The 25,574-nt window shown below is 45.4% G+C and overlaps 1 protein-coding gene across 2 annotated transcripts; it reads right to left on the reverse strand.

The window, feature by feature from the left end:
• Positions 1-2,425: 2,425 nt before the first annotated feature.
• On the reverse strand, positions 2,426-25,574 carry LOC138758908 (interleukin-27 subunit beta-like). Of its 2 annotated transcripts, none has more exons than XM_069928501.1 (7): positions 25,488-25,574; positions 20,082-20,178; positions 18,641-18,877; positions 15,811-15,928; positions 11,384-11,547; positions 9,352-9,515; positions 2,426-3,071 (listed from the first exon to the last, which is right to left on the reverse strand). In XM_069928501.1, the coding sequence occupies exons 1-7, from the start codon at positions 25,506-25,508 to the stop codon at positions 2,919-2,921; spliced, it is 954 nt and encodes a 317-aa protein (XP_069784602.1). In that variant the 5' UTR covers positions 25,509-25,574; the 3' UTR covers positions 2,426-2,918. The 2 variants fall into 2 exon arrangements, with proteins under 2 accessions (XP_069784602.1, XP_069784601.1); XM_069928500.1 differs by having other exon boundaries at positions 11,384-11,553.

Consider the following 25,574-nt stretch of genomic DNA (forward strand, 5'->3'; position numbering starts at 1 on the left):
CGGACACCCTCCCATCTAGTCAAACCCTTTTCTACTGCTCTCTTCACCGGACAGACCACTTAAATGATGCCTGACCCAGCTCCTTCTGGCTGTTGAGCAAATGACTTAATGAGTGGCTACTTACCGAGGGCATTCTGGAAAGGAGACCACAGTTTGCGACAGCCTAGACTTTGCAGCCTGTCGGAGCAGACGACTTACCGAATGGCTACTTACCGAGAGCTTTCTGGAGAGGTGGCCACAGTTTGTGACAGCCTAGACTTTTCAGCCAGTTGGCTGAGCAGCGACAATGCTTGCTGCTACCCTCAAAGAAAGCTTCCCATAACCAGCACTTACTTTGGCATGGATTATCCTTGGTAGATCCCCATCTCTGACTGGCTTCCATTTAGAGGATCCCAGGCTGTACTGTTGCATAAGTGAAACATGATTGGCTGCGGACTCTGTGATTGTAGTAAACACACCAAAATGCTGGAGGAACTCAGCATCTATAGGAGACAAAGGTAATATTGCCGATGATTCGGGCCTTTAGGAAAAATCAGAAAGGGCAGAAGCAGGATATATCAGTAAGTCTCAGAATTCAGACAATGGGTGAGGAATTCAGGCCAACAACAGGTGTTAATTGAATATGATAAAGGACCCGGATAGGACATGTGACTGGGGAAGCGAATCTTGGTGAAAACATAAACGTAGAGTGAGAGAGCAGCAGGCGGTGAAGGTGTAACTCTGTGGCAACTCTGACTGAGAACCCATTCAAATCGAAGAATGCTCACAAGTGCCTGGACTCCGCTACTGTGCTCTTATCTGCTTTTGCTGTGAACTAGTTGACCTTTCTCATTGCAATCCTGTGCTCCGTCTCTGCGTCCTTGTCCTGCTACTTTGCATGAATGTTAGAGTTGACTCACTAGATTGCCTCGTGGAAGAAGCGTTCTCAGTAGACCAGGTATAGCATGAGAATAAACTTGGACAAGCTTGAATTAAACATTTTCAGCATTTAATGTTGGTTCTAATACAGGAGTGATTAATATGGAAGATTAAATGCTGTATGCTCCTTCAAAATTAAAACAAAATAGGAGAGAAATTCAATTCCAATCAAGAGTGGCTAAATATGGAACAATAGATAAAAACAACTCCAAGGGACAGGCAGCTTCTGTGGAGGATAAAAGTTTTTTTCTGCTGAAAGTAAACTTTATTCACAACAGATTACTTACAACAAATAAAAACTTTCAAACTTTTTTCCCATCCTTAGTGTCATATCCATACATTTCCATTAATGAACGTTGTTCTCTATTTAGTAGCATTGCCACCACTGTGACGCCTTGTTACACCCCCTCTGTTGTTTGAGGGTCTTCCCCTTGGCCCTTCAATGCCCAGTAATGGAAGGACCCCACAGTGTCCTCGTATTGGCCGTGCTAAGTCTTAGTCCATCCCTCAGCACGTACTCTTGCACCTTGGAATGTGACAGACGGCAACATTCCCTCAACAGGATTTCAGTGTGCTGGAACACCAACAAGTTTCGGAAAGACCAAAGGGTGAGTTTCACCGAGTTGATCTTGCAGCGGCTCAGGATGTCTGTCTCTGCATGGTTGACGCTTCAGATCGTGACCCTGCATCAGGACTGTGAAGGTGAAGGGGAGAGAGCCCATATAAAGAGCTGAGGGGGAGGGATGAGGCCATAGCTGACCAGCAATAGGTGGAAGAGGCTGAGGAGGGGTTGATAGGCAGGTGGAGACAGGTAGGGGAAGGAGGTGTGGAGATGGAGACAACGAAGGGCTGCAAATGATGGAATTTGATGAGAGAGGAAGGAGATTCTGAAAGAAGAGATGGAAGGATGATGTGCAGAGAAAGAGAGGGATGAAGAACAGATGGAGTCAGTAGGGAGAGAGGAAAAGAGAATCAATAGGTGGAGTGTACAGGTGATGAGTGGGGAAGGGGAAAGAAACAGTTTGGAAAGAAGAGGGTGCGTGTGAAGGGACCAGTATGGATCAGAAGAAACAAGGGGGTGAGAATTATCTTAAATTAGAGAACTCAATGTTCATACCTGTGGACGACCCATAGAGAATATGAGGTGTTGCTCCTCACCCTGGGACTGGAGGAGCCTAAGAACAGACTCGAAACGAGGAGGGGAGTTGCAATGCCCAGCCCACCGCCCCCCCCCCCCACCCCGAGAGCTCTGGAGGGCCACTACAGACAGAGTGCAGGTGTTCATCAAACTAGTCGCCCAGTATGTGCTTGGTCTCCCCAATGAGGAAGGGGCCACATCAAGAGCAACAAATGCAGGTTGGAGGAGATTTGGATGGAGTGAGAGAGGAGATGTTGGGATGGGTGTTATTGAAGTGTCAGTGCACTGGATGTCTTGTGAGATTCTCAGCAGATCACGGTGTAATGACGGTGTAATGTTACACATTTACAAATAGCAACCAAGAATAAATTTCCAGAAAAATAACCCTCATATTTTGAAAGATTCATAGGAACTAATTCCAATATATACATACAAAATCAATATTTTATGGGCAGAGAATTTGCTGATCTGTAATATTAATAGTATAACATTAAAAATGTAGACAGCCATTAATCTACAGAGGATAGGGTTTGCAAATATTTTATGAGAGCTTCTGTAAATGTTTGAAATTAATGTCAATTTAAACCATTTGGTATAGATCGGACTGGGGTGGGATACACACAATGTTACCACTGGCAGAGAGTCAAAAGGGCCCAGGCCCGAAACATTGGTGATGGATGCTGAATGACCAGCTGAATTTCTCCAACATTGCAGAAGAAATTTTGCCTCACATTTATTTCACAAGTGGCAACAATGCTTTCATTAGTAATTGCTCCTCAGATAAATGCTCTTCTGCTCCTGAGGGCTGGAGTGTCATAAACGTTACCACCAGGAGCGTTCTTAGATTCAAGGGGAACCAGCATCAGTCTTTGAACCACAGCTTTGCAGAGACCACTGGGCTCCACTCACTAGGATGGCCATTGTCGACAAAATCCTTTGCTGCGACTTGCACAAAATACACACCTCTGGAGTGCAGGCCACTCAGGGTATAGTTGGTTTGATTGATAATCTCAATCTGTGGGACATAAAAGAAAGAACTTAACCAAAGTTTAAAGGCAACCTGGTAATGGAGAAACAGGGTAATGGAAGACCGGACGGTAAAAGAAGAAACGGCAGCGCTGTGGATCCACGGAGAATGGGGAGCAGAGACACAGTGCTCCCGCAGGGACCAACTGTCCAGTCTGACTGCTGTCAGCTCCATACAGGCTTTGAATGGCCTGTTAATGGAGTGACAATAGTTTTATTTAAAATCTCACGACTGCGGGGCCAGACCCAGGATGACAGCGCCTACAATCGGCAGCAGCCCCAAGGGGGTTCCAGACTCTAGGGAAGCGGAGAACTGGTGCAGGACACGAGAAAACAGGAGACTGACTCCCGTCTGAGAAGGGGAAGCAGAAGAGATGACCCACGGGACGGTGACCACTGTGACAGGCCAGTGAGAGTTTCTGTGGCTGAAGGAACCACACAGGCGTCGGGCTGTTGGCGACTCGAGGCGAGGAACCCGCTGAGGCTGTGGGCTGCTGGAGAGAGTGGTCATGGGACTCACACCAGGTTGTGGACTGCTGGAGACTGGCTCAAAACTGGCTGAAGGGGTGCCAGGTATCGGAACTCTGGGACACAAGAGGGTACTGAGGACGCTGAAGGGCCCCTAATCATAATGGAGGATCGTATCTGGAGCTTGGGATGCCGTTGATTTGGACTGGACTCTGGGTGGCTACAGAGGCTGAAAGAGGCAAATCCACAGACACTCAGCGACTCTGGGGGAACTCTCTTTTGCTTCTCTTTCCCTGACTGTAAGAGGCCCTTCGGGTAATTTCTGCCTTACAGCAGACAAAAGAAATTTTGTGTAATATGATGCTGTTTTTAATTACATGACAATAAATTGAATCTTGAAAAATACTACTGGACAATATAAACAGACCCTGGACAATTAACTGCTGGTACTGAAGGTAATGGAGAAATGAGGGCATCTCCACAAAACATTGTGGCCTCACCACATATTGAACCAGAAAATCTAATTGGTTTGGGTCAAAAAGTGATCATGATCAGATGGGGATGAGATGATCTAGACCAGTAGTCTTCAAACTTTTTCTTTCCACTCACGTACCACTCTAAGTATTCCCTATGCCATTGGAGCTCTATGATTAGTAAGGGATTGCTTAATGTGGAACGTGGGTGGAAAGAAAAAAGTTGAAAACCACTGTTTTAATCGTAACTAATTGACTTGTTAGGTGCACAGTTTCAGAATTCTAGAGGAAATGGGCCAGCAGGATCCCTATCGGAAGGGTAGCCGAAATAAAAGGGGGAAAGCAGAAATTGAACTCAGCAAGGACTGTACTTGCTGAAATGGGGACAAGGCCCAGTCAAGGTACGCAAAAGGGTTGCAGGCGACTGAATGAGAGAGTATTGGGAGGAGCGATGGTCGCAAAGGCAGGAGGTGATAAGTGGAGAAGGGAGGGAGGTGAATGAGTAAGGGTAAGGGAGGGGGAGGGGGAAGAGGGGCTGGAGAGGGCCCTGACGGAGAATCAGGTATTGTTCCTCCAGTTTGTGGGTGGTCTAGGTGGGACGGTACATAAGGCCATGGTCAGACATGTGAGTGTGGGAGTGCGACACAGAACTGAAATGGTTGGCTATTGGGAGGTCTCTGTCACTGGTGCGGTTGGAGCGAAGATGCTCAGCGAAGCGATCTCCAAATTTCCACCCAGTCTCTCTGATGTAGAGAAGGCCACAAAGGGAGCACTGGATGCAGTAAATCAATCCTGTGGATACGCAAGAGAAGTGTTACTTCACTTGAAAGGCCTGTTTGGGGCACCTCCTGAAGCCACAGGGGAAGGTGCCAGGGAGGCAATTGGGAGGGAGGGATGAGTGCATGAGGGAGTCACAGAGGGAGCACCTCTACTCCATCCGCCACAACAGAGACATCCCAGTAGCCAACCATCTCAATTCTGTGTCACATCATGCCTGATGTACTATCCCACCAAGACTGCCCACAAACTGGGGGAACAACTCTTGATTTTCTACCTGGGCCTCTCCAGCCAGATGGCATTAACATTGACATTTCTGCTTTCTGCTAACCTGCTCTCCTTTTCCCTTCCCACTTCCCAGTTCTCCTCCTTCCCTTCCCCGAGCCATCCCTCCTCCCCTTGATCACTGCTGTCCACTCCCTCCCTTCTCCACCCATCACCTCCTGCCTTTGTGGCTACCCCTCCCACCCCCCTCCTCACTCTTTTGTTCAGAAGCCTGCTGACATTTTTCCATATCTTGATGAAGGGCTCAAGCCTGTTGATAATGATATTGATCCTCAAATAGGAGAAGGTGTTTATTTATGGAAAAATGCTAACAGTGTCCTCGTACTTTCCCCAGGAATTAGCATTAAACCAAGTAAAAATGGATATCCCTAAAAATACATTCCTCTACATGAGTTATTTGTATGGTAAAAGACAGAATCTCAGTAGCTGCTGGATTTGTAGATTTGCCCGAGTCCATAAGGAAGGTAGGGTCCCATTGTGTCCAGTTCCATTCTGTCTATCCACTTTTGCAGAATGACTCTTGCCAAAATCATTCTGGTAAATCCTCACACGCCAGAGGTACAGCAATAGATTTGAGCAGAATACCATCTCACCACCTTCCAGCCACATAACAGATCTCAACCACCCTCTAGGTCACCCCAGTGAAGGAAAAGTACGCTTTGGAAGTGCAGTCGACAGGAGCAATTGTAAAAACAAATGCAATTGGTCAGAGCCTATTTATAACCTTACAGATAAAGGGCACTTTAAAGGATCATTAACAAAACAATTCAACTTCCCTGGGAAGGAGCTGTCAAACTACTGCTAATGGGATTATAACCCTGTGGCTAAGGATTGCTTAATCTATAGAAATCAGACACAAAGTGCAAGTAAATGTGGGTGTGTGGTGGCGAACCACCGGCCGCTGACTGAGTCCCGCAGGCAGAGGAGGCTGTGTCATTAACAGCGGCCGGCCTGGTCGTTTCCCTGGAATGAGTAGGGCTGACGACACTTCCGAGCCTTGGCTCCCCAGCGCTGGTGGTAGAAGCAGAGGCCTGAAGCAGATGCTGTGGCCTTGGTTATGCTCTCGGGTGCTCTACTGCAGCACTAGGGGTGGGCTTGGCGTGTCCTGCTGGACCACTGAGCCCTCCGGGAATCGTGCGAGCCATAGCTCTTGGGCCTTCTGGGCGATCTTCCTTGGTCAGGTGAAGCTCTCCTGGACCAGCAGCGGTCGGATGTCCCCGGGCATATGGTCGAGGAAGATACGCTTGAAGAGTGGGCAGTTGGTGTGTTCACCCATGAGCGCAAGCATCTCGTCCATCAGCTCCATTGGGGGTCTGTGCCCCTGGGCGTGGAGGTGCAGCATCCGAGTGGCATGCTGGTGTCTGGATAGTCTGAAGGACCCGGTAAGCACTCGCTTGATGGTCTCGTATTTGTCCTCGGCGGGTGGGTGCTGAACAAGGTGCAGCACGCGTCTGGCAGTGGTCTGATCCAGGGCAGCAACCACATGGTAGAATTTGGTCGTGTCGGACGAAATCTGGCGGAGGTGAAACTGGGCCTCCACGTGGCCGAACCAGGTCTCCGGCTGCTGAACCCAGAATTCAGGCAGTTTAACGGCTTTAGCGCTGATCCCAGGCTCGCTCCATCGTGAGATCTCCATTGGAGATACTGGACACAGACTGGGAGATCACTTTGTTGAGGTCTTTTGCTCTGTCCGCTGCAACAGCAGGGATCTCCCAGTGGCAACCCATTTCAATTCCCCGTCCCATTCTCATACCGACATGTTCAAGTTCATTTATCAACTGATTGTACCAGCACAACATGACGAAACAGCATTTTCTGGTCCACAGCAAAACAGTGCAGAAACACATACATACATAAGACACATACAGACGAATAATACATATACACAGTGCAGATTATATATACATTAAAATAAATATTAGTAACAAATAACAGAGCCTCAGAGTTATTTTAGCAATTCAACATTCATTCAGGAATCTCACCATCTGTGGAAAGTTGGTCCTCAGCTTTTTGGTACCCTGATATTGCGAGCTCTCTTTAAACAATGATCCCAGTAAATCACATCCATGTGGGGGGGGGGGGGGGGGGGGTGGAGTGAGATCCTGGTGATCCTTTCTGCTGCTTTTATGGTCCTGTGCACTATGATGAAGCTGGCCAGGATGACCTCGATAGACCATGAGAAGGTGGCCGGTAGCCTTGGATGCCTCAGCCTTCTAAAAAAGTCTAGTTGTTGCTCCTTCCTGACTAGTGAGGAGATATTGTGTTTAGGATAGGTCACTTCTAAATTATATTCCAAGAAACTTGGTGCTCTCCACAATCAAGCTATTAATGTGTAGTGGAGGGTAGTCATCCCTGGTCCTCCTGAAGTCCACAATCATCTTCTTTGGCTTGAGATTCAGGCTGTTGTTCTCACACCATTTCACAAGATTTTCCATCTCTTCTCTGTAGTGCAACTCATCGTTGTTGCTGATGAGGCTGACGACTGTCGTGTCATCTGCAAAAGTGATGACTCTGGTGGAGCTACATCTGGCGATGCAGTCGTGGGTCAGTAGCATGATCAGGAGTGGGCTGAGCACTGAGGTGCTCAGCGTGACGGTGCTCGACTTTCTGCTGCCAACCCGGAGAGTCTGTGATCTTTCCGTCCAGAATCCAGTTCCAGAGAGGGTTGGTGAGCCCCAGAGAGAAAAACTTCTCCAGCATTCTTTGGGGTATGATTGTATTAAACACTGAGCTGAAGTTGATAAACAGCAGGCTGATGTCTGAGGTGTTGTTCTCCTCTCCTGGTGGATCAGGATGGAGTGGAGGGACAAAGCTAAAGTATTATCAGTGGAACAGTCCATCTGTAGGTGATTTGAAATGGGTCAAGAGTCTCTGGGAGGTGCATTTTGAAATGTCCCATCACCAGACACTCAAAGCATTTTATAATGGTGGAAGTCTGTGACATCATTGAGGCTGTTCCTCTCTTTGGTACTGAGATAATAGAGGCTGTCTTGAAACTTGTGGAGATGATGGACTGCTGCAATGATGTGTTGAAGATCTCTGATGAGATCTCTGTCAGTTGGTCTGGACAGTATTTCAATACCCGACCAAGTATGTTGTCTGGTCCCACTGCCTTATGTGGGTTCACCCTGGATAGGAGACTGTGGCTATTCAGGGGCCCAGTTCATCAGGAGGAGGGAGGCAGAACTCACTTTGGTGTCATCCTGTTCTTCTCATCGAACCGTGCGTTCAGTCTGTCCAGGAAGGAAGTGTCATTGCTGTTGATTCCCCCAAGGTTGCCTTATGATCAGTTATTGTTTTAATGCGTTGCCAAGTGCACCTCGTGTCACCGGTGGCTCACAGCTGACTATGGACCCACTGCGTTTACCCACATTTTGCCTTCCAGATTACACGGGAGAGTTCGTCCCTGGCTGATCTTTGTGCCAACTTGTCTCCTGGCCTTAAGGTTACATCTTGAGCTCTGAAAAGTGCATGGACCTCTGCATCCAACCCTGGTTGTGCAGCAATTGATCTCCGCGACATCCTCAGTGCACTTGCTAATGTAGCCGGTCACTGAGTTTCATTCACTGCCAGACTGAGACCACCTGCATATTGGAGGAACAACCTCTTGTATTCTACTTGAGCACCCTACATCCATTTGGCATTAGCATCAGGCTTCCCTGGTTTCCGTTAGCCATCTCTCCCTATTTCTCCTTTCTCTCTCTCATTCCCTTCCCCGTCTCCTTTCCTCCATCTCTGCGTTCACAGAACCAACCCAAATCAATTCTTAACTTTCCTTTTCTCCCCTCCTATCCATGACCAATTATCACCTTTCACGCTCCTGCCCAGCCCTTCTAATTCAGGGGCCTGCCTGCTCATACCTTGAAGAAGGTCTCAGGGCCCAAAAATCTTTTCCTCCTATGGACGCTGCGAAACCGGCCAAGTTCCTTCAGAATTTTTTGTGTTTTTACTACAATCACAGCGCAGGCAGACTTGAGTGCTTCACTTTTCTTTCATTCCACCATCCATGACTGGTCTATGTCCTTTCAATTCATGGCCTCGAGGTTTTATACCATCCCTGAATGCTCCTTGTGCACTTTGAGTATTCATGAGCCACAGGGATCACTGGCAATGATGTCTGCCTTCAAGGATGTTGGCTCTGGGAGCCAAGTGTTGGGTATGTTGCCCAGTGTAGCCGAGTTTTCAGCAGGGAGAGGACCTAGACATTGGTTCGCTACCTCTTTCTAATATTATGCCTCTAAAGAGAACAGAAAATATCATCTTTACCATTCTGTGTCTGTTGGATCCCACTTGCCAGTATTTGACTATGTATTTCAGCAAGAATAGTTGAGGATTGGGCCAGGTTGCAGGAGGCTTCCACTGCAGTAGCAGCTTTTTACGTTGGTTGGGTATTGGAGAAAGACTGACGTTGGCAGGTGGGTCTGGTTTAACTGCAGGGAAAAGACACATTTAGCATTTTTAACAAAAGCCATTCGCTTGGAAATATAAACAAATCTGGGTGACTGGTGCTGGGAGGGTCTGGATGCAGACTGGGAGATCGTTTTGTTGATCACCTTCACTGCAACAAACAAGTGACAACCATTTTAATTTCACATGCCATTCCCACACCGACAGGCCTGTTCATGGCTTCGTGCACCGACAAACCGAGGCCACCCACAAATTGGAGGAACAAAGCCTTGTATTCCATCTGGGCACCCTCCAACCAGATGGCATTAATATCGACCTCCAATTTCCATTAAACCCCTCTCCTGAGTTTCTCTGCTTCCCTATCCCACTTCCTCCTTTCCTATAGCTCCCCACCCCCTTCCCTTCCTTCTCCTATAAGAGAACTACCTTTGACCCCAATAACCGCAGCTTTTTTTCCGACTGGCTGCCGGTGACTAGCGGTGTTCCGCAGGGGCTGATGTTGGGTCCACTACTTTTCTGCTCCATGTAAATGATTTAGTAAATGGCTTTGTGGCCAAATTTGCAGAAGGTGGAAGGGCAGGTCGTGATGAGGACGCAGAGAAACAGGATGGAAAAATGTGCAAAGAAGTGGCAGATGGAGGTGTATGCAGTTTGGCACAATTTTCTAAATGGGGAGAGAATTCAGAAAGCAGAGGTCAAAAGGGACGCGAGGCCTTGTGCAGTATTCCCTATTACCAAAAAAATTGATGACAGAATTTTTTCTTTGCTCTATAAAGGATATTGCTTGACCTGATGAGTTTCTCCAGCTTTGCGTCTTCCCTAAAGGTTAATTTGCAGGTTGAGTTGGTAGTAAGGAAGGCAAATGCAATATTTGCATTCTTTTGAAATATATCAGAAAATAAAATCAAAGATGTAATGCTGAGTTTGTACCAGACTACACATGGAGTATTGTGAGCAGTTTTGGGGCCCATATCCAAGGAAGGATTTGCTGGCATGGGAGAGGGTCCAGAGGAGGTTTTAAGTATGATTCTGGGGGTGAGCAGGTTGACATACAAGTAATGTTTGATGGACCTGGGGCTGTGCTCACTGGGAGTTTAGAAGGATGAGGGAGGAATCTCATCAAAATATTCCAAAGATTGAAAGGACTGGATAGTGGACATGAAGAAGATGCTTCCAGAAGTGGGAGAGTCCAGAACCAAAAGGCATTCCGTTAGAACAGAGAGGAGTAGTTTATTCAGCAAGAAGATGGTGAATCTGTGGAATTCATTGCCACATACGGCTGTGGCAGTCAAGTCATTGGATAGATTTAAAGCTGAGGTTGATAGGTTCTAGATTAATGACTGCCAAAAGTAATTGGGAGAAAGTGGGAAAATGGGATTGAAAGGAAAAATATATCACCCATGATTTGAAGAGCCAAATTGCTTAATTCTGCTTCTATGATTTGGCATCGAATTTCCTCACATTCCCTTATTGCACAGAAAGAGCCATTCAGCCCATCAAGTCTGTAGTGGATCTTACAGGTATTGCAACAATCCCATTCTTGCATAGTTACACACACACACATACACACCAATTTACAGCAGCTGATAATTGCCCAGCACATCATTGGGATGTGTGATAAAGCTGAAGCATTCCAGGGGAAACTAGACGATCACAGGGATAACGCACAAACTCCACACAGACAGCACCCACTGTGACACTTAGTCTTCTGTTTCAAACCGATAAAATTCTGTCATCAATTTTTTATTCTAATCTCAATTTTCTCAAAATAACCACAGGATATCTTTTCCTCATTGGAATTTCTAGCACCCCATACACCTATTATGAAACAGGCGTTGTGGATCAAGGCATACGCGAAATGATGGTGGAACAGACTGACTCTAATACTTACTTATCTTCTCCACAATGAATTCCTTTGTGGTGGATCGAGATCCCAGAAGGTTTTTTGCGGTCACCGTCACCTTGTAGGGAATCGTTGAGAATAGGTTGATATCCTCGATTGAACAGCTGCCCTGCAGAGAGTCTGCGCTCGAGCAGGTTTTAACGTGTTCTCTTCTATAGCTTTCAGATACACAGGAATGTTATTGTGCGCAGGAGAATGAACAGAAATTTTAATACCTTACGTGCTCATTTGGCCTCTTGGGTTTCTGACCTCCCACTGTGGAAGCTGGGCTTGTATCAGATGAAATCGCAGCCTCGGTGCTGCAGATAAATGAGGCAGAATAGGGAGTTCATCCCTGCTGCCGCACTTCTCTCAGAGAAAACTTTGAAAGTAAAGCAGCCCATTAAAGCAAGTGAGAATAATGGGCTACTCCAACCCAAACTCAGTCATCACTATTGTTCCCAGGCTTTAGAACAGAGAACAGAGGGCCATTCAACCCCCAGAATTGTATCAACCTACTCCACAACAACCTAACCCTTCCCCTCCTCACACCTATAGCCATCTATTTTTCTTGCATCCATATGCTTACCCAAGAGTGTTTTTGAATGTCTCTATTATACCCCATCCCCACTCCTGGCCATGCATTCCAGGCACCCACCACTCTCTGTATAAAAAAAATCAACCTCTGATTTTCTTCCACTCATTTTAAATAGATGTCCCCCGGCCTCGCTGCTGACTATCCACTCTATCTACGCTTCTCATAATTGTATACTCTTCCTTTACGTCACCTCTTGTTCCTCATTGCTACAATGAGAAAAGCCCTCGCTCTGTCAGCCTAGCTTCAAATGACATGTTCCCAAATCCTGGCAAAATCCTGGTAAATCTCCACTGCACCCTCTTCAAAGCTTTCACATCCTTCCTGTAATGAGGTGACCAGAATGAACATAATACTTCAAGTATGGTCTAAACAGAGTTTTACAGAGAGCTACAACATTAATTCACAGCTCTTGAACTCAATCCCCAACTAACGAATGCCAGCACACCATACCCTTTCTTAACCCCCCTATCAACTGATCCATAGAGCTGAACCCCAAGATCCATCTGTACTTCCACACTGCTAAGAATCTGGCATTAACCACATACTTCGCCTTCAAGTTGGACCTTCGAAAGTGCCTCATTTCACACTTATCCAGACTGAACTCCATCTGTCACTTCTCTGCCCAACTCTGCATCCTCTCTATACCTGTGACAATCCTCTGCACTTTCCACAAAAATGCATTCCTTATGTCATCTGTAAACCCCACCACTTCTTTGCCAAAGTCATTCATAAATTTCATAAAGAGCCGGGGTCCCAGAACAAATCCCTAAGGAACACCACTTGTCAGTGACCTCCAGGCAGAATATGCTCCATCTGCAATCACCCTCTGCCTTCCGTAGACAAGCCAATTCCAAATCCATGGAGCCAAATTTCTAGGGATCCCATGCCTCATGACTTTCTGAATGAATCTACCATGGGAACCTTGTCAAACGCCTTATTAAAATCCACGTACACCACATCCACCACCTTCATCAATTTCTTTTGTCACCTCCTCAAAAAACCCAATTACATCCATGAGGCCATCCTGAATATCCTTGAGAAAACTATAAATGCTCATAAATCCTTCCCCTAAGAATCGTATTTAATAGTTTGTCCACCATTCACTGGTCTATAGCTCCCAGGATTTTCTCCCTTCCCTTCCACAAAAGTACTACATTTGCCATTCTCCAATCCTATGGTACCTTCCCTCTGGCCAGGGAGGATGCAAAGATCATTGCCAATGCCCCAGCAATCTCTTTCCTCATTTCCTGTAGTAACCAATGTATGTCCCATTCAGTATTATCTATCAAAATATTTTTAAGATCCAGAACGTCTTTCTTAAACTTGACACGCTCCAGCACATTAGCCTGTTCTATGCTGATCTCACATTCACTTTGTTCCCTCTCCCTAGTGAAGCAACTCATCTAATTCCTCTGCCTCCAAGCATATAGGTCAGACTGATTAAAGATAAAGGGGTGGAATATATCAGTCTTACACTCACTCTAGTCATCCTTCTGTTCTTCATATACGTGTAGAACACCTTAATGTTTTCCTTAATCCTGTATTCTTAATTGTTTCCCAACCCCACACTGTTCTATCTCCTCACAAACCCATTGTTCCCACCTGTTTCTGCCTCACCAAACTGGAACCTCAAGTCCATTTTGTCCCCATTGGTCCAGTCCCTTCCAACCTACATCCACGACACCACATATCCCACAGCTACCAATTCCCTGCACATTTTCTGTGGACATCCAATTTTTGAGACCTTCAGTAATACTCATACTGAAGGTCTCAAAGCACCTCATTTCTTTCTCAACAACAGGCCCAACCAGTCCCCCTCCATGACCACCCTCCTCCAGCTGGCAGAACTTGTCTTCATCCTTAATAACTTCTCCTTTGACTCATCCCACTTTCTCCAAATCAAAGGGGTAACCATGGCTCAGAGTCATGCCTGTTCCTTTTTTTTGCTACAAGCCCACACCTGGCAAGACTCTTCATTTCTTTCTCCTCTACATTAACAACTACTTTGATGATATCTCATGCACCAACGAAGAGTTCATCAATTTTATCCACCCTGTTGCTAACTTTGACCACGACTTCAAATTCACTTGGTCCACATCTGGCAACACTCTCTCCTTTCTCGCTGTCACCATCTCGGGAGACAAACCCTCAACAGATATTTTCAACAAATATATTTTCAATTCCCCCACCTCTTCAAATGCTGTCAGGATTCTATTCCTTTCTCTCAATTCCTCCATCAGCAAGACTACATGCAGACTGGGAGATCGTTTCTTTGAGCATCTTCGCTCCGTTCACTGCAACAACAAGGACCTGTCAGTAGCCAAACATTTTAATTGCACGCACCATTCCCACACGGACGTGTCTATCCACTTTGAGCCATTACTCTAGGATAATTTTCCTGGATCAACTAATACTATTTTAATGCTGACATTAATATTTTATGTGTTCTTCCATTCTAATCACTTTCAATTGAAACAGCAAAGCTTGAATTTCACTAATCTTCTGGCACATTTCAACACTCATGGCTGCGCTCTGCTGAGTTCACTGATGGTTATCCCGACTCCAGAGGAAATGCACTGCTCTGTCTCCTTCCACACTCTGCTCACCCGAATCCATTACCTTCCCAGTTGATGTACCTGGGAGCTCTCAGGGCACAGGTCCTGGGGACTTTACCCGAGTCCGGTGAACGCAGTCCCATCACTCCAAACTTAAACTTGGGCCAGTCCTTCCCAGCTCAAACTCAGGCTAGTGCATAGAACTTAAGACTAAAGAGCAGAATTAGGAGCCATTCAGCCCATTAGGCCCATTCTGCCCTCCTTGCAATCAGGCTTATGTATTTTCCCTTCAACCCCATTCTCCTGCCTTCTCCCTTTGGCAACCTTACTAATCAAGAACCTATCAACCATTGCTTGAAATCTGCCCAATGACTTGACCTCCACAGACTTCTGCGATAATGAATTCCACAGATTTTCACCACCCTTTTGGTTTTAAAGGTTGTGCCTCTGGTCCAAGATTCTCCCACTACTGGAGACATCTTCTCCATGTCCACTTTATCCAGCCCTTTCAATATTCTGTACGTTTCACTGAGATTCTCTCTTCATGCTTCTAACCTCCAATGAATGCAGGCCCAGAACCATCATACTGGCCTCATACGTTAACCCTCTAATCTCTAGAATCATTCTCATAAACTTCCTCTGGACCCCCTCCAATACACTGCATTTGCCTTCCTTACTACCAATTCAACCTGCAAGTTAACATTTAGGGAATCCTGCGCGAGGACACCCAAGCTCCTTTGGACCTCCACACCCTGAATTCTCTCCCCATTGTCTCCATCTTTACTTCTTCCACCAAAGTGGATGACCGTACACTTCCCTGTGACCGTTCTCCCAACCTGGGCAAGCCCCTCTGCAGACGCCCTGCTTCCTCAACACTACCTGCCCCTCCACCTATCTGCATCATCCACAAACTTGGGCTCTAAAGACATCAATTCTGTCATCTACATCATTTATATACAGCAGAAAAGAAGCAAACCCAACATCAACCCCTAGAGGGGCTTCAACTCATTTCTACACTTGCACTTTGAAGATTGACCTTGAATTCAGTTCCCCATGATCGTGAGCTTGGGCCCATCATCAGAGCATGGCCATTGGACCCCATGCTCCGATTGGAGTCAGGGGTACATCTTTGGAAGTGTTCCCTGCACTGCTTCTAAGCCCCGGCATTTCCACAGCAACATTTCAACAATTTCCTCTGCAAGCAAGTTTCCTCAACACCGTCCTCCTGCCTGGCCAAAACCTCAGCGCAGATACCCCAGCCGTATCACCCCAAAATCCATCACCTGAATGTGGCTTTAACCTCGGTTGGAATGTTGGTTGGCTTCTCCAGACTCCAGAAGCAGGCCATATTTAGTGGGTAGTTCACCGACCAGCATCTAAATCGAGGCTTTCCTGGGGCATCTAGGAACAGGAACGGACAATTGATGCATGGAGCATTGATACCCAAACTTGGAGCAGCAATTTGGAAGAACAACCTTGGGCAAGTGACAAGAATTCAGCCATTCACATAGGCTCCATTGGCAAATTTTTCACAACCGTGCCATTGACTTTTTGGGGAATACATCTTCTGCAAATGAATCCATCATTCCCTACAACCAATGGTGTTCCTCGATCTGCCTATGGGATTGCACTGTGCAAAAATGCACTTAATGCTTGTCATTTGGCCTTTGCCAATTAGAACATTTTGTCCAGCAAATTATTTTCCAGAAATGCTCTCATTTCATAAATGCAAGAAATGACTGTCTTTGAAGCTGTCTTGCCAATATGGGATAGAGCTCTCCATTGGTTTGAAAGGAGGGAGGGAAATGGAGGGTGTCCATTCCAGTATTACTTGCAATCTGCCCACTGGGCTAATATCACTCCCTCCTTGTGTTGTTTGAAATTACCTTGACCGTACGTACACTTTATCATTTCTAGAGTCGTCCCTCACACTATCAAGTCAACAGCTCTCAAAAGAGAATAGTCCCATCAATCCCATTCTCCATTCAACTTATTCTCCCTCACCTGGCCATCGATTTCCCTTCAATTCTTTGTGCCACAGCAGTCAGCAAACCTATCCACATGTGCTTGGGATGTGGCACTGAAGGTCCCACACGGTTGTGGAAAGACGCGCAAACTCTGCAGAGGTAGCACGTGACGTCAGGGTCAACATTCCAGCCAGGTTGTAAACTGAGCTAGTCTCATTTGCCTACCCCCAGCCCATTTTCCTCTAAACCTTTCCTTTCCACGTATTGGTTTAAATGTCTTAATGTTGCAATTGTGCCAGACTCCTGCCTCTTCCTCTGGCAGCTCATTCTTTATACCCATCACTTTTTATTGCCCTCTAGTTTTATGCTCCCCTAACCTGGGAAAATGATGATGACCATTCCCCTTGTATAAACCCCTCATGATTTTGTATACCTCTATAAAGGTTCTCCTCAGCTTCCTATTCACCCAGTGCAGCACAGTCAGTGCAGTGGTTAGTGCACCAGCGACTGGGATGGGGGTTTGAATCCTATGCTGTCTGTAAGGAGTTTGCACATTCTCCCTGCATCTGCATGGGTTTCCTCCGGGCCCACTGGTTCCCTCTCACCATTTAGAACGTATAGGGTTGAGGGACAATTGGATGTAATTGGGTGGCATGGACCTCATCACAGGCCGAAAGGGGCTGTTATAGTGCTCTATGTCCAAATTTAAAACAAAAAAAAGAAACAATTCCCAGCCTATCTAGCTTCTCCTTATAACTCAAGCTCACCAGTCCTGGCGCATCATTTCTGCACCTTTACTAGGTGCGTATCTCCCATGTGGCTGGGAGTTGCACACAACATTCCAAGTGAGGTCTCACCAACGTTTTGTAAGTTGTAACATGACATTCCAAATGACTGTGACCTGCAGAGTCACAGTCTGTGGTTCATGAAAGCTCAGTGTGTAAATGCAGTGAGTAATTTTTAAAAAGGCGCCATTGTCTATGGCTAATGGAATAGAAATACAACTGCAAGAAGGCTAGGCTTCATTTAAGAAGGACATTGATGAGATCTTGTCTGTGTACAGTGTTGGTCTCCTTACTTAAAGAAGGATATTATTTCGTTGAGGGAATTCAGGGAAGGTTTACCAGAGTAATAGCATTGGGTGGATTTTCTTATGAACAAAGAACAGACAGGTCAGGCTTGGGAGAGTAAGATTAAGAGGGTCATGTCAGCTGACATGGGAGACACAGGAGATGACGGATGCTGGAATCTGAATCTGCTGGAGGAAGTCAGTGGGTCGAGCAACATCAGTGGGGAGAAATAGAAGACTCAATTAAATCCTTCAGCAGGACTGGGGATGGAATGTGTAGAGGTCAGGATGGGAGGGTTGAGATGCTGTGTCCTTCAGCAATGTCATTAAAATGTCCTGGCCTGGTGTCTGCATCTTAATCTTTGTAGCATTGGAAACTGAAGCAGGTATCATTGCCTTCACAGCTCAACTTCTGTATCCCTCATTGTCCACTCTCTGCTGTTCTCACCATAGCACGGGTGAGGAACCCTCCTTTCTCCTATCAGAGAGCATCCTTTCTCTCTCTTCCCCCCTTATACCTGTATCCACCTCTCACCTGCTGGCCTGTGCTCCTCCCCCTGTCCTTCATTCCTTATTCGGGCATCTGTGTGAAGAAAGGGTCAGGACCAAAACATCAACTGCCATTTGCTTTCCATGGATGATCCATGACTTGCTGAGTTCCTCTAACACAGTGGTTCTCAACCTTTTTCTTTCCACTCACATACCCTAGGCCATCAGTGCTTTGTGATTAGTAAGGTATGGCTTAAGTTGGTAGGTGAGTGGGAAGGGAAGGTTGAGTATCACTGCTCTAGACCCAATTGTTACTGAAATACTTTGCTTGAGAAAAATTGTCATTGGCCCATTTCCTTTAGAGTTATGAAACCGTGCACATAACGAGTCAATTAGGTGGTGTTCAAACTTTTTCTTTCCACCCACATACCACCTTAAGCAATCCGTTACTAATCACAGAGCACCAATGGCCTAGGGAATTCTTAAAGTGGTATGCGAGTGGAAAAAGGTTGAGAACCATTGCTCTAACACCTTTGTGTACTGCAACAAAATTGCCATAGCGTTCCTCTGAATGAGCCATGAACTTACATCCCAACTGCAAAGAAACTCTGCTGTAAGTGTTCCCTGTCTCGGGACTGTGGCAGCTATACTCCCCTTCCATGGTGGGACGAGCGCTGAGGATGGTGAGGTCATTTTCAGTCAGTATCACGTCTGCAGTCTCCATGATTTGTGAGTTGTTCAACCTCCACTCTGCCTGCTCGCTGGCTGAGATGTTGCAACTCAGAATGACTTTCCTCCCAATCTCCCCATAACGCACGACAACCCCTTAAATACAACCGGGAAACATCACCAGCTTTAGTGGAAATTAGCAGTTGAAGCAACGAACTGGAAATCGCAAACAAAATCAGAAAATGCTCAATGAGTCCGGGCAGTATCTGTGGAAAGGAGCACAGAGTTAATGTCTCGAGTTGAAGACTGGAAATGGCATGATTTTTACCACTTGCGCTCATTGAGTCTGCAGAAAGAAAACCTGGACAGTCCATTCATCAGACTGAGTGGTCATCTCAGAGCTCTCTGCACTATCATGTGGTCCAGGTTGGGTTTCTCACTGACTGAGATCTGACGAGCTTAAAGCCTCCCTCTGACTGAGGCTTTGGCGTCACCGTTAGACCAACGCTCTTAAAGCGCCCGCGATATGGGTCTGAATCTACCGCCGTCAGTGAGGAGTTTACGTTCTCTCCCGTAACCATATGGGTTTCCTCCCATGCTCCAAAGATGTGTGGGGTGAGTAGGTTAATTGGTCAGATGGATGTATTTGGAGAGCACAGGTTCAAGGGCCGGTTATCTCTAAATTTAAAATAAATAAAATCTCGTCATCTGTGGCTTGGTGAAAAATATTCTCTAACGTTTTTAACAAGCACCCTGGGACACTTTGCTATGTTAAAGATAGGATACATATACAAGTTGTGTATCCCAAAAATCAACATATTAAAGAGTTTTTCCCATAGTTTGTGGAAGTAAAGTTGTTCTGAGTCAGCCACCAGAGGTTCAAGGTTATAGTGATCAGGAGGCCTGGCAGCCAGTCATTGGAGATGACGCAAATTGAGATCACTTAGGAAACACTGCAGGGACAGACCCCAAGGAAGGGGTGATATGATTTTGTTGTCATACACATTGTACAATGTACATCTACATCAAAATTCTTACTTGCTGCAGTTGAACAGGTGCTTTGATTTAAAAAAAAAACAACTGCAGTGGTATGCTTAATTGAATTAAAAAGAGGCAGTAAATACAAACAAATTGATAGCTACTAAATATTCATAATGAATTCTGAGTGAAATCAAAAGTTCAGTACAGGACAGAGCATGGAATGTTTACATATCTCAACCAGTTCTTGACACTGAGGACAGGAAAGGGGTCGGGGGAATGAAACAATTTTGCCTTTTGAAATACAATGGCATGAAGCAGTCAATATATCGAGGTTGGAAACTGGACTGGAGAAATTAAGTTGGTGTAGAGTGTTACTCACCTGTCACGAGGGGTTGATGCTCCATTGTACCACTGGCGCTTAGCAACACCATCACAGCACAAAGCATAATGGGTAGCTCCATATACATCTTGGAGATCTGGGTTTGAAACAAAAGGTCTTAGTTGATAAATTGGTACAATTAATGGATTAATCACCCGCATACTGCTATTATGTTCCAGAGAGACTGGTTGAGAGTGTATGCCTGCTGCAGAATGGGCAGTGGACATACAATGCACAATTAGTACAACACTGCCAAAACACTGTTGAAAACCGTCTATAAGTTTGCACATTCACCCCGTGTCCTTGTGGGTTTCATCCGGGAGCTCTGGTGTCCTCCCATGTTCTAAAGATGTACAGGGTTTGTAAGTTAATTGGTCATATGGTTGTATTTGGACAATAAGGGCTGTTACTGTGCTAAGTTTAAGTAATGTGTTGTTTCATAACTCAGAGGCCAGATGACAGAATGTGGCAGGCCAAAAATGCTGGGAGGCATGGTATAATTCACAGGCATTGTAGAGATCGTCGAAAGAACCAAAGACTTGTTGATCCAAACCAAGGCTTTTATTAGCAAAAGACCGGAGCTCTTCACAGGTGGCCGACCAGTCCGGAATGATCCGACCTGGCTAGCGACTCAACCCTTTAAGGCCCAGACAGTAGGCGTGGCTTAGCTCTCAGCCAATCGCTGTAAGCACAGTCTAGATACTGTAACTATATACACTATATACATTGGTGATAGATCTGTACTATCACAGGCATAATACATGGAACTGAGAAAAATGGAAGGTTACACAGATTGGAAATTCGAGACACTTGTTAGAGTACATTATTAGGTCAGCACAATGCTGTGGGCCAAAGGGCCTGTGCTGGGCAGTAAATTTCTATATTCTAACAGTGAATTAACCCACACCTGCTCCATAGCCTGAGGCACCATCTGAGTGCCCAGAGATCCTTTTTTGCTGAAATCCCAAGAAACTATGACCAAAATAACTTCTCGCTCCTGCGTCGAAAGAACCAGTTGTGGCAGCTGGGAATTAAAGCAAGTTTTTGGTTGCAATTTAATTTATAGTTTGGATGTTAAATATAATTAATGGGAACTTGTTCTGCTTGAGGCCAACAAAATTAACTGATCAGAGACCTCCACTATCATCTCACAGACTTTATTTCACATGATATATTATTGGAAAGTAGGTGGCAGTCTCCACTGCTACTCGGCTCTAAAATTCACTTCTAAAGCATACATGTTTATACAGAGACAAACAAACTGTTACAGAAAGAACAATGGATTATGTAATGGGATAAATGCATGAGAACTGCACAAGACCTTGATTATATTTTTGTATTAAAATCTTAGTCTATCTAATATGAAGGAGAGAGTGTTAATGTCCTTAACTAAGGTTCAAGCTAAAACTCATTTCCTAAATGATTTGAAAGCACCAATAACCATTGTTAGTGTCCTTGACTTTGGTTAAGGCTTAGCCTTCTAAATAATATCTCGCTGAAAGATGTTGTATGAAAACGTGCTGTTCACCAACTCTGTTTGGGTCAATGTCAAAACTGTCAACACAAATTTTCTTTCACAGATTTGGTGTCAATTATGTTAGGGTCAGTGTCAATCTTCATAAAATTTCTTCCACACCCGTGTTGCCTGCCTATCCCTCCCATAGTGGAGTTGTTGCCCTATCTACGATGTTTCGGCCTCTGAGTGCCACATTACCTCCTGCTACCACCCTGTGCACAGAACTATCATGCCAATCCACCTTCACTCTTGAGTTCCCCTTGCTCCAGATCCAAGCTCTTTGCTTTTATTTCTGCTTCATTTTTCTCCTCTTCTTTTCCCCCCTATTTTATGCCTCTTTTGCTTTCTTATCTCTGATGCTCTCATGAGCCCCTGGGTGCCCATTCCCTGCCGCTGTGCCGGATGATACCCTCGTGGAAGACCTGCACTCATCCTGTGTCTCCACAGTTGTTCTCCAATAGTCCTTACAACTGCCTTCGAGTGGGCAGTAACCAAAGTGCTCCACCCTTTTTGTTTGCCACTTTGAGCCCGCAGGCAGCCAATGCTATTCATCCCCTATCTTGCATCTTTCCAAATCAACACTGGAATTACCATTCCTCAAAGCTCTGACTCCGCACTTTGAAACCTCAAGTGTGTGGTATCCAGCTCGACAGTTACAAACTCTTCACTGCTGTTTAGGTCCTTTTCCACTCTTCTAACTGGTTCCTCGTGACACTCCCCACATCACACCCACAATCTCTCAGCTTCCAATGTCGCAAACTGTTGGCTGCCAGATTTAGTTAAACCACTTTCACAGCCTCCTACTCTCCAGTAGTAATGACAATATTTAAAGATTATTGCTGGCATGCTCCTGGGTTCTCTTTCCCACCAATCTCCTGTCTCCAACATCCCGCCCTCCAGTAAAAGTGGGAGGAACTTGTGGATTTCTTTTCGACACTGGTATCAAGAATCCAGAGCCATTTAGCAGTTGCTTTGAGAGCTTCAATTACCAGCCAACCTCCTGGCTCTCACTATAAATGTCCTCATTCACATCTAGCTCACTCATCACATTGTTCCTGCTGATGTACATTGATTTCCACTCTACCAGATCCTCAGTTATGAATCCCTTCAGTTTTCCAGACCATACATGGTCTCACCCACCTTCCCTGTAGGCTCTGCACCTTCTTCCAGCTCCTCAAACCTTCAGTGTCTATACACTACCTCAATCTTGGCTTTTGTGCATTCACATCACATCAGCCACCTTGGCCTTAGAACCCTGACATACCATAACTAAAGTTATATTTTTTCTTCACATCTTTTCAGACTTCTTATAGCATGGAAAAAGATGCTTTGGTCCAACTCCTACATCCTAACTAAAGGTAGTCCCATTTGCTACATCTATTCCTCTGAACCCTTCTGATCCATGTACCTGTCTCAATGTCTTTCCCCCCATTTCCAAAACTTCCTGTGAAAGCTTGCTCCATGTACCCTCCACTCTCGGGGTGGGAAGGTTGTCCAGGTTACCCCTCTCATCTTAAATCTTTAGATTCCCCCCACCCCACCCTTAGAAAAAAATGAATGACCATTCCCAGTTAAACTGGAGTCGAGTGCAATACACAATATTGCTGGAGAAACTCCACCTTATCCATGTTCTTCATGATTTTATACATCTCTATCAGGTACCCCTCTGTGTCCAATGCTCCAGGACCCTCTCAACCCATCCAGCCTCTCCTTATAACTTAAGCCCACCAGTCCTGGTAACATCCTTGTGAATCTTTACTGCATCTTTTCCAGTTTAATGACATCTTCCGCAAACCTGAGTGTCCAGTGCTGCATACGATACTCAAAGTGTGGTCTCATCAATTTTTAGATCATGGGAAAAAGATTATGACTATTTATCATAAATTTCCATAAGATTTCACCATTGGGTAGCACGTTTAGTACATTATTGTAGTGCCATTGACCTGGGTTCAAATCCAGTGCTCTCTGTAAGAAGATTGCAAGCTCTCCCTGTGTCTCCGTGGGTTTCCTCTGAGTGCTCCAGTTTCCTCCCACCTTTCAAAAATTTATGGGGGGGGGGCAGGGGTCATGGGTTAATTGAGGTATTTGGATGGCACAGACTCATGGGCTGGAAGGGCTGTTAAAATTAAATTAAAAATGACCCTCTTCATGGTACTCCTAAACATCTTCTCCTTTGGAACATTTCCTCAGATTCAGTGTCAAACAATGACAATTCTTTTTGGTATAACCGGTTGTTTCAATAAGGACAAGATTGGAAATGATGAATGGCTCCAGTGAAGGTCAGTGAAAGTGAGGCATCAACATAAACTACCCTGGTTTTGTCTAGTCACAGATAAGTCTGAGACTTCTCTCACTGCAGGGTGGAAGACAAAGGCAGAACCAAAGAGAGGCTTATAAATTCTTTGGGGGGTGTAGTTCAGGTGAATAGCCATAGAGATTTCCTTCCCCCCCCCACCCCCACCACGGGTCAGGGACACTAAAACTAAAGGCTATATATTTAAGGTGAGAGAGGAAGATTTAAAAGGGAGCTTCTTTGTGGAACAAACTGCCAAAGGAAGAGGTAGAAGCAGGGACAATTGGAATGAGCAAGTCATTTACGCAGGTACAGTATGTAGTTAGGAAAGGTTTCCAGGGAGATAGACCAATGGGACTGGCTTAATCAGTTTGGATAAGTTGGCCGAAGGCCCTCATTCTCTGCCATAGAACTCTATGACTCTGTGAATGTTGAGAGGGAAATGTTGCCGTTATTTTTGTGTTATCCTATTCCGGCTTATCTTTTATTTTCCATCTATTATTTCTGGTTGAGAGTGCTGGATGTTGCCATTGAAAGGGCAAAACAAGCAGCGCTCAGTTTCTCACAGACATATTGAATGCTATCAAACGAATTGTAACCTGGGATGTTTTCCTTTGTGATAACGAACAATTATAGAGCGGATTGTCTGTAACACACAAACATGCTGGTGAAACTCAGCAAGTCGTGCAGTATCTGTAGGAAATAAATAACCAATGATATGGGCATGGGCCCTTCATCAGGTAGAAGCAAAAATAGACAGCACCATAATTCCTATGGATCCTACAGACAGCGCGGGACTCAAACCCCGGTCCAGTCCCAATCACTGGCGGTGTAATGGCATTTCACTAAACCACTCAGCCAACCGTGTCGCCCCATGAGTGTGATGTTTGCACCACTAGGGTGCTTCAAGGCCAGCATCAGCTTGGTGGACCGAAGGGCCTGTATCTGTGCTGTATGACTGACACATTCTGCACCTGTCTGAGAGGAGATGGTACTGGCATGATTAGCATAGCGATGAGCGGTATGCTATTACAGCGCCGTTGACCCGGGTTCAAATCTGGTGCTATCTGTAAGGAGTTTGCACATTCTCAGCATGATCTGCATGGGTTTCCTCCGGGTGCTTCGGTTCTCTCTCACCCTCCAAAGTGGGGTTGTAGTTAATTGGATGTCATTGGGCAGCACGGTAAACATTGATCTCTACTTTTACATAAACAGAAATAAATTGCTTCTTTACCCATTGCCAAATGCACGGTAAACAGCAATATACCAAATAAACTAACCAGCTCAAAAAGCCTGAACAACAAATGCACAGCTTTCCACAAAGAATCCTTTCCAGCTCACATCATTGCATTTACACAAAGTTCCCTCCACTCACTAAACAAGTTTAATTCAACTGAACTTTCCAACATGAGATTACTGAAGGAAATATCTGCATCAATTTTGTATTCGAGAACTGTACAAGAATGTTATCTCTATTTGGAAACTGCACAGAAATGTCCACATTGTTTGAGTGCTCTTTCACATTGACTTGATCTCCTACATGTTTTATCATGGTCAAAATTAAATTTCAACAGCAAATATCAAAATCAAAACTTACCCCTTCAGAAAAGGTATTCATACAAGGAAAATTCACTGCAATACTCTCTGCACTCTATTTATTTTGAGTTTAAAAATCAGAATCACT

The sequence above is a fragment of the Narcine bancroftii genome, chromosome 3, assembly GCF_036971445.1.
Source record: "Narcine bancroftii isolate sNarBan1 chromosome 3, sNarBan1.hap1, whole genome shotgun sequence".
In the NCBI taxonomy this organism is placed as follows: Eukaryota; Metazoa; Chordata; class Chondrichthyes; order Torpediniformes; family Narcinidae; genus Narcine; species Narcine bancroftii.

Coding starts and splice junctions, on each gene's coding strand:
- LOC138758908 (XM_069928500.1), bottom strand. CDS start 25,508: ATGAATACCTTTTCTGAAGGG. Junction 18,878..20,081: donor GCATCAACCCCTCGTGACAG/GTGAGTAACACT, acceptor GTTGTATTTAAG/GGGTTGTCGTGCGTTATGGG. Junction 15,929..18,640: donor AGTTTCTTTGCAGTTGGGAT/GTAAGTTCATGG, acceptor TCCTGTTCCTAG/ATGCCCCAGGAAAGCCTCGA.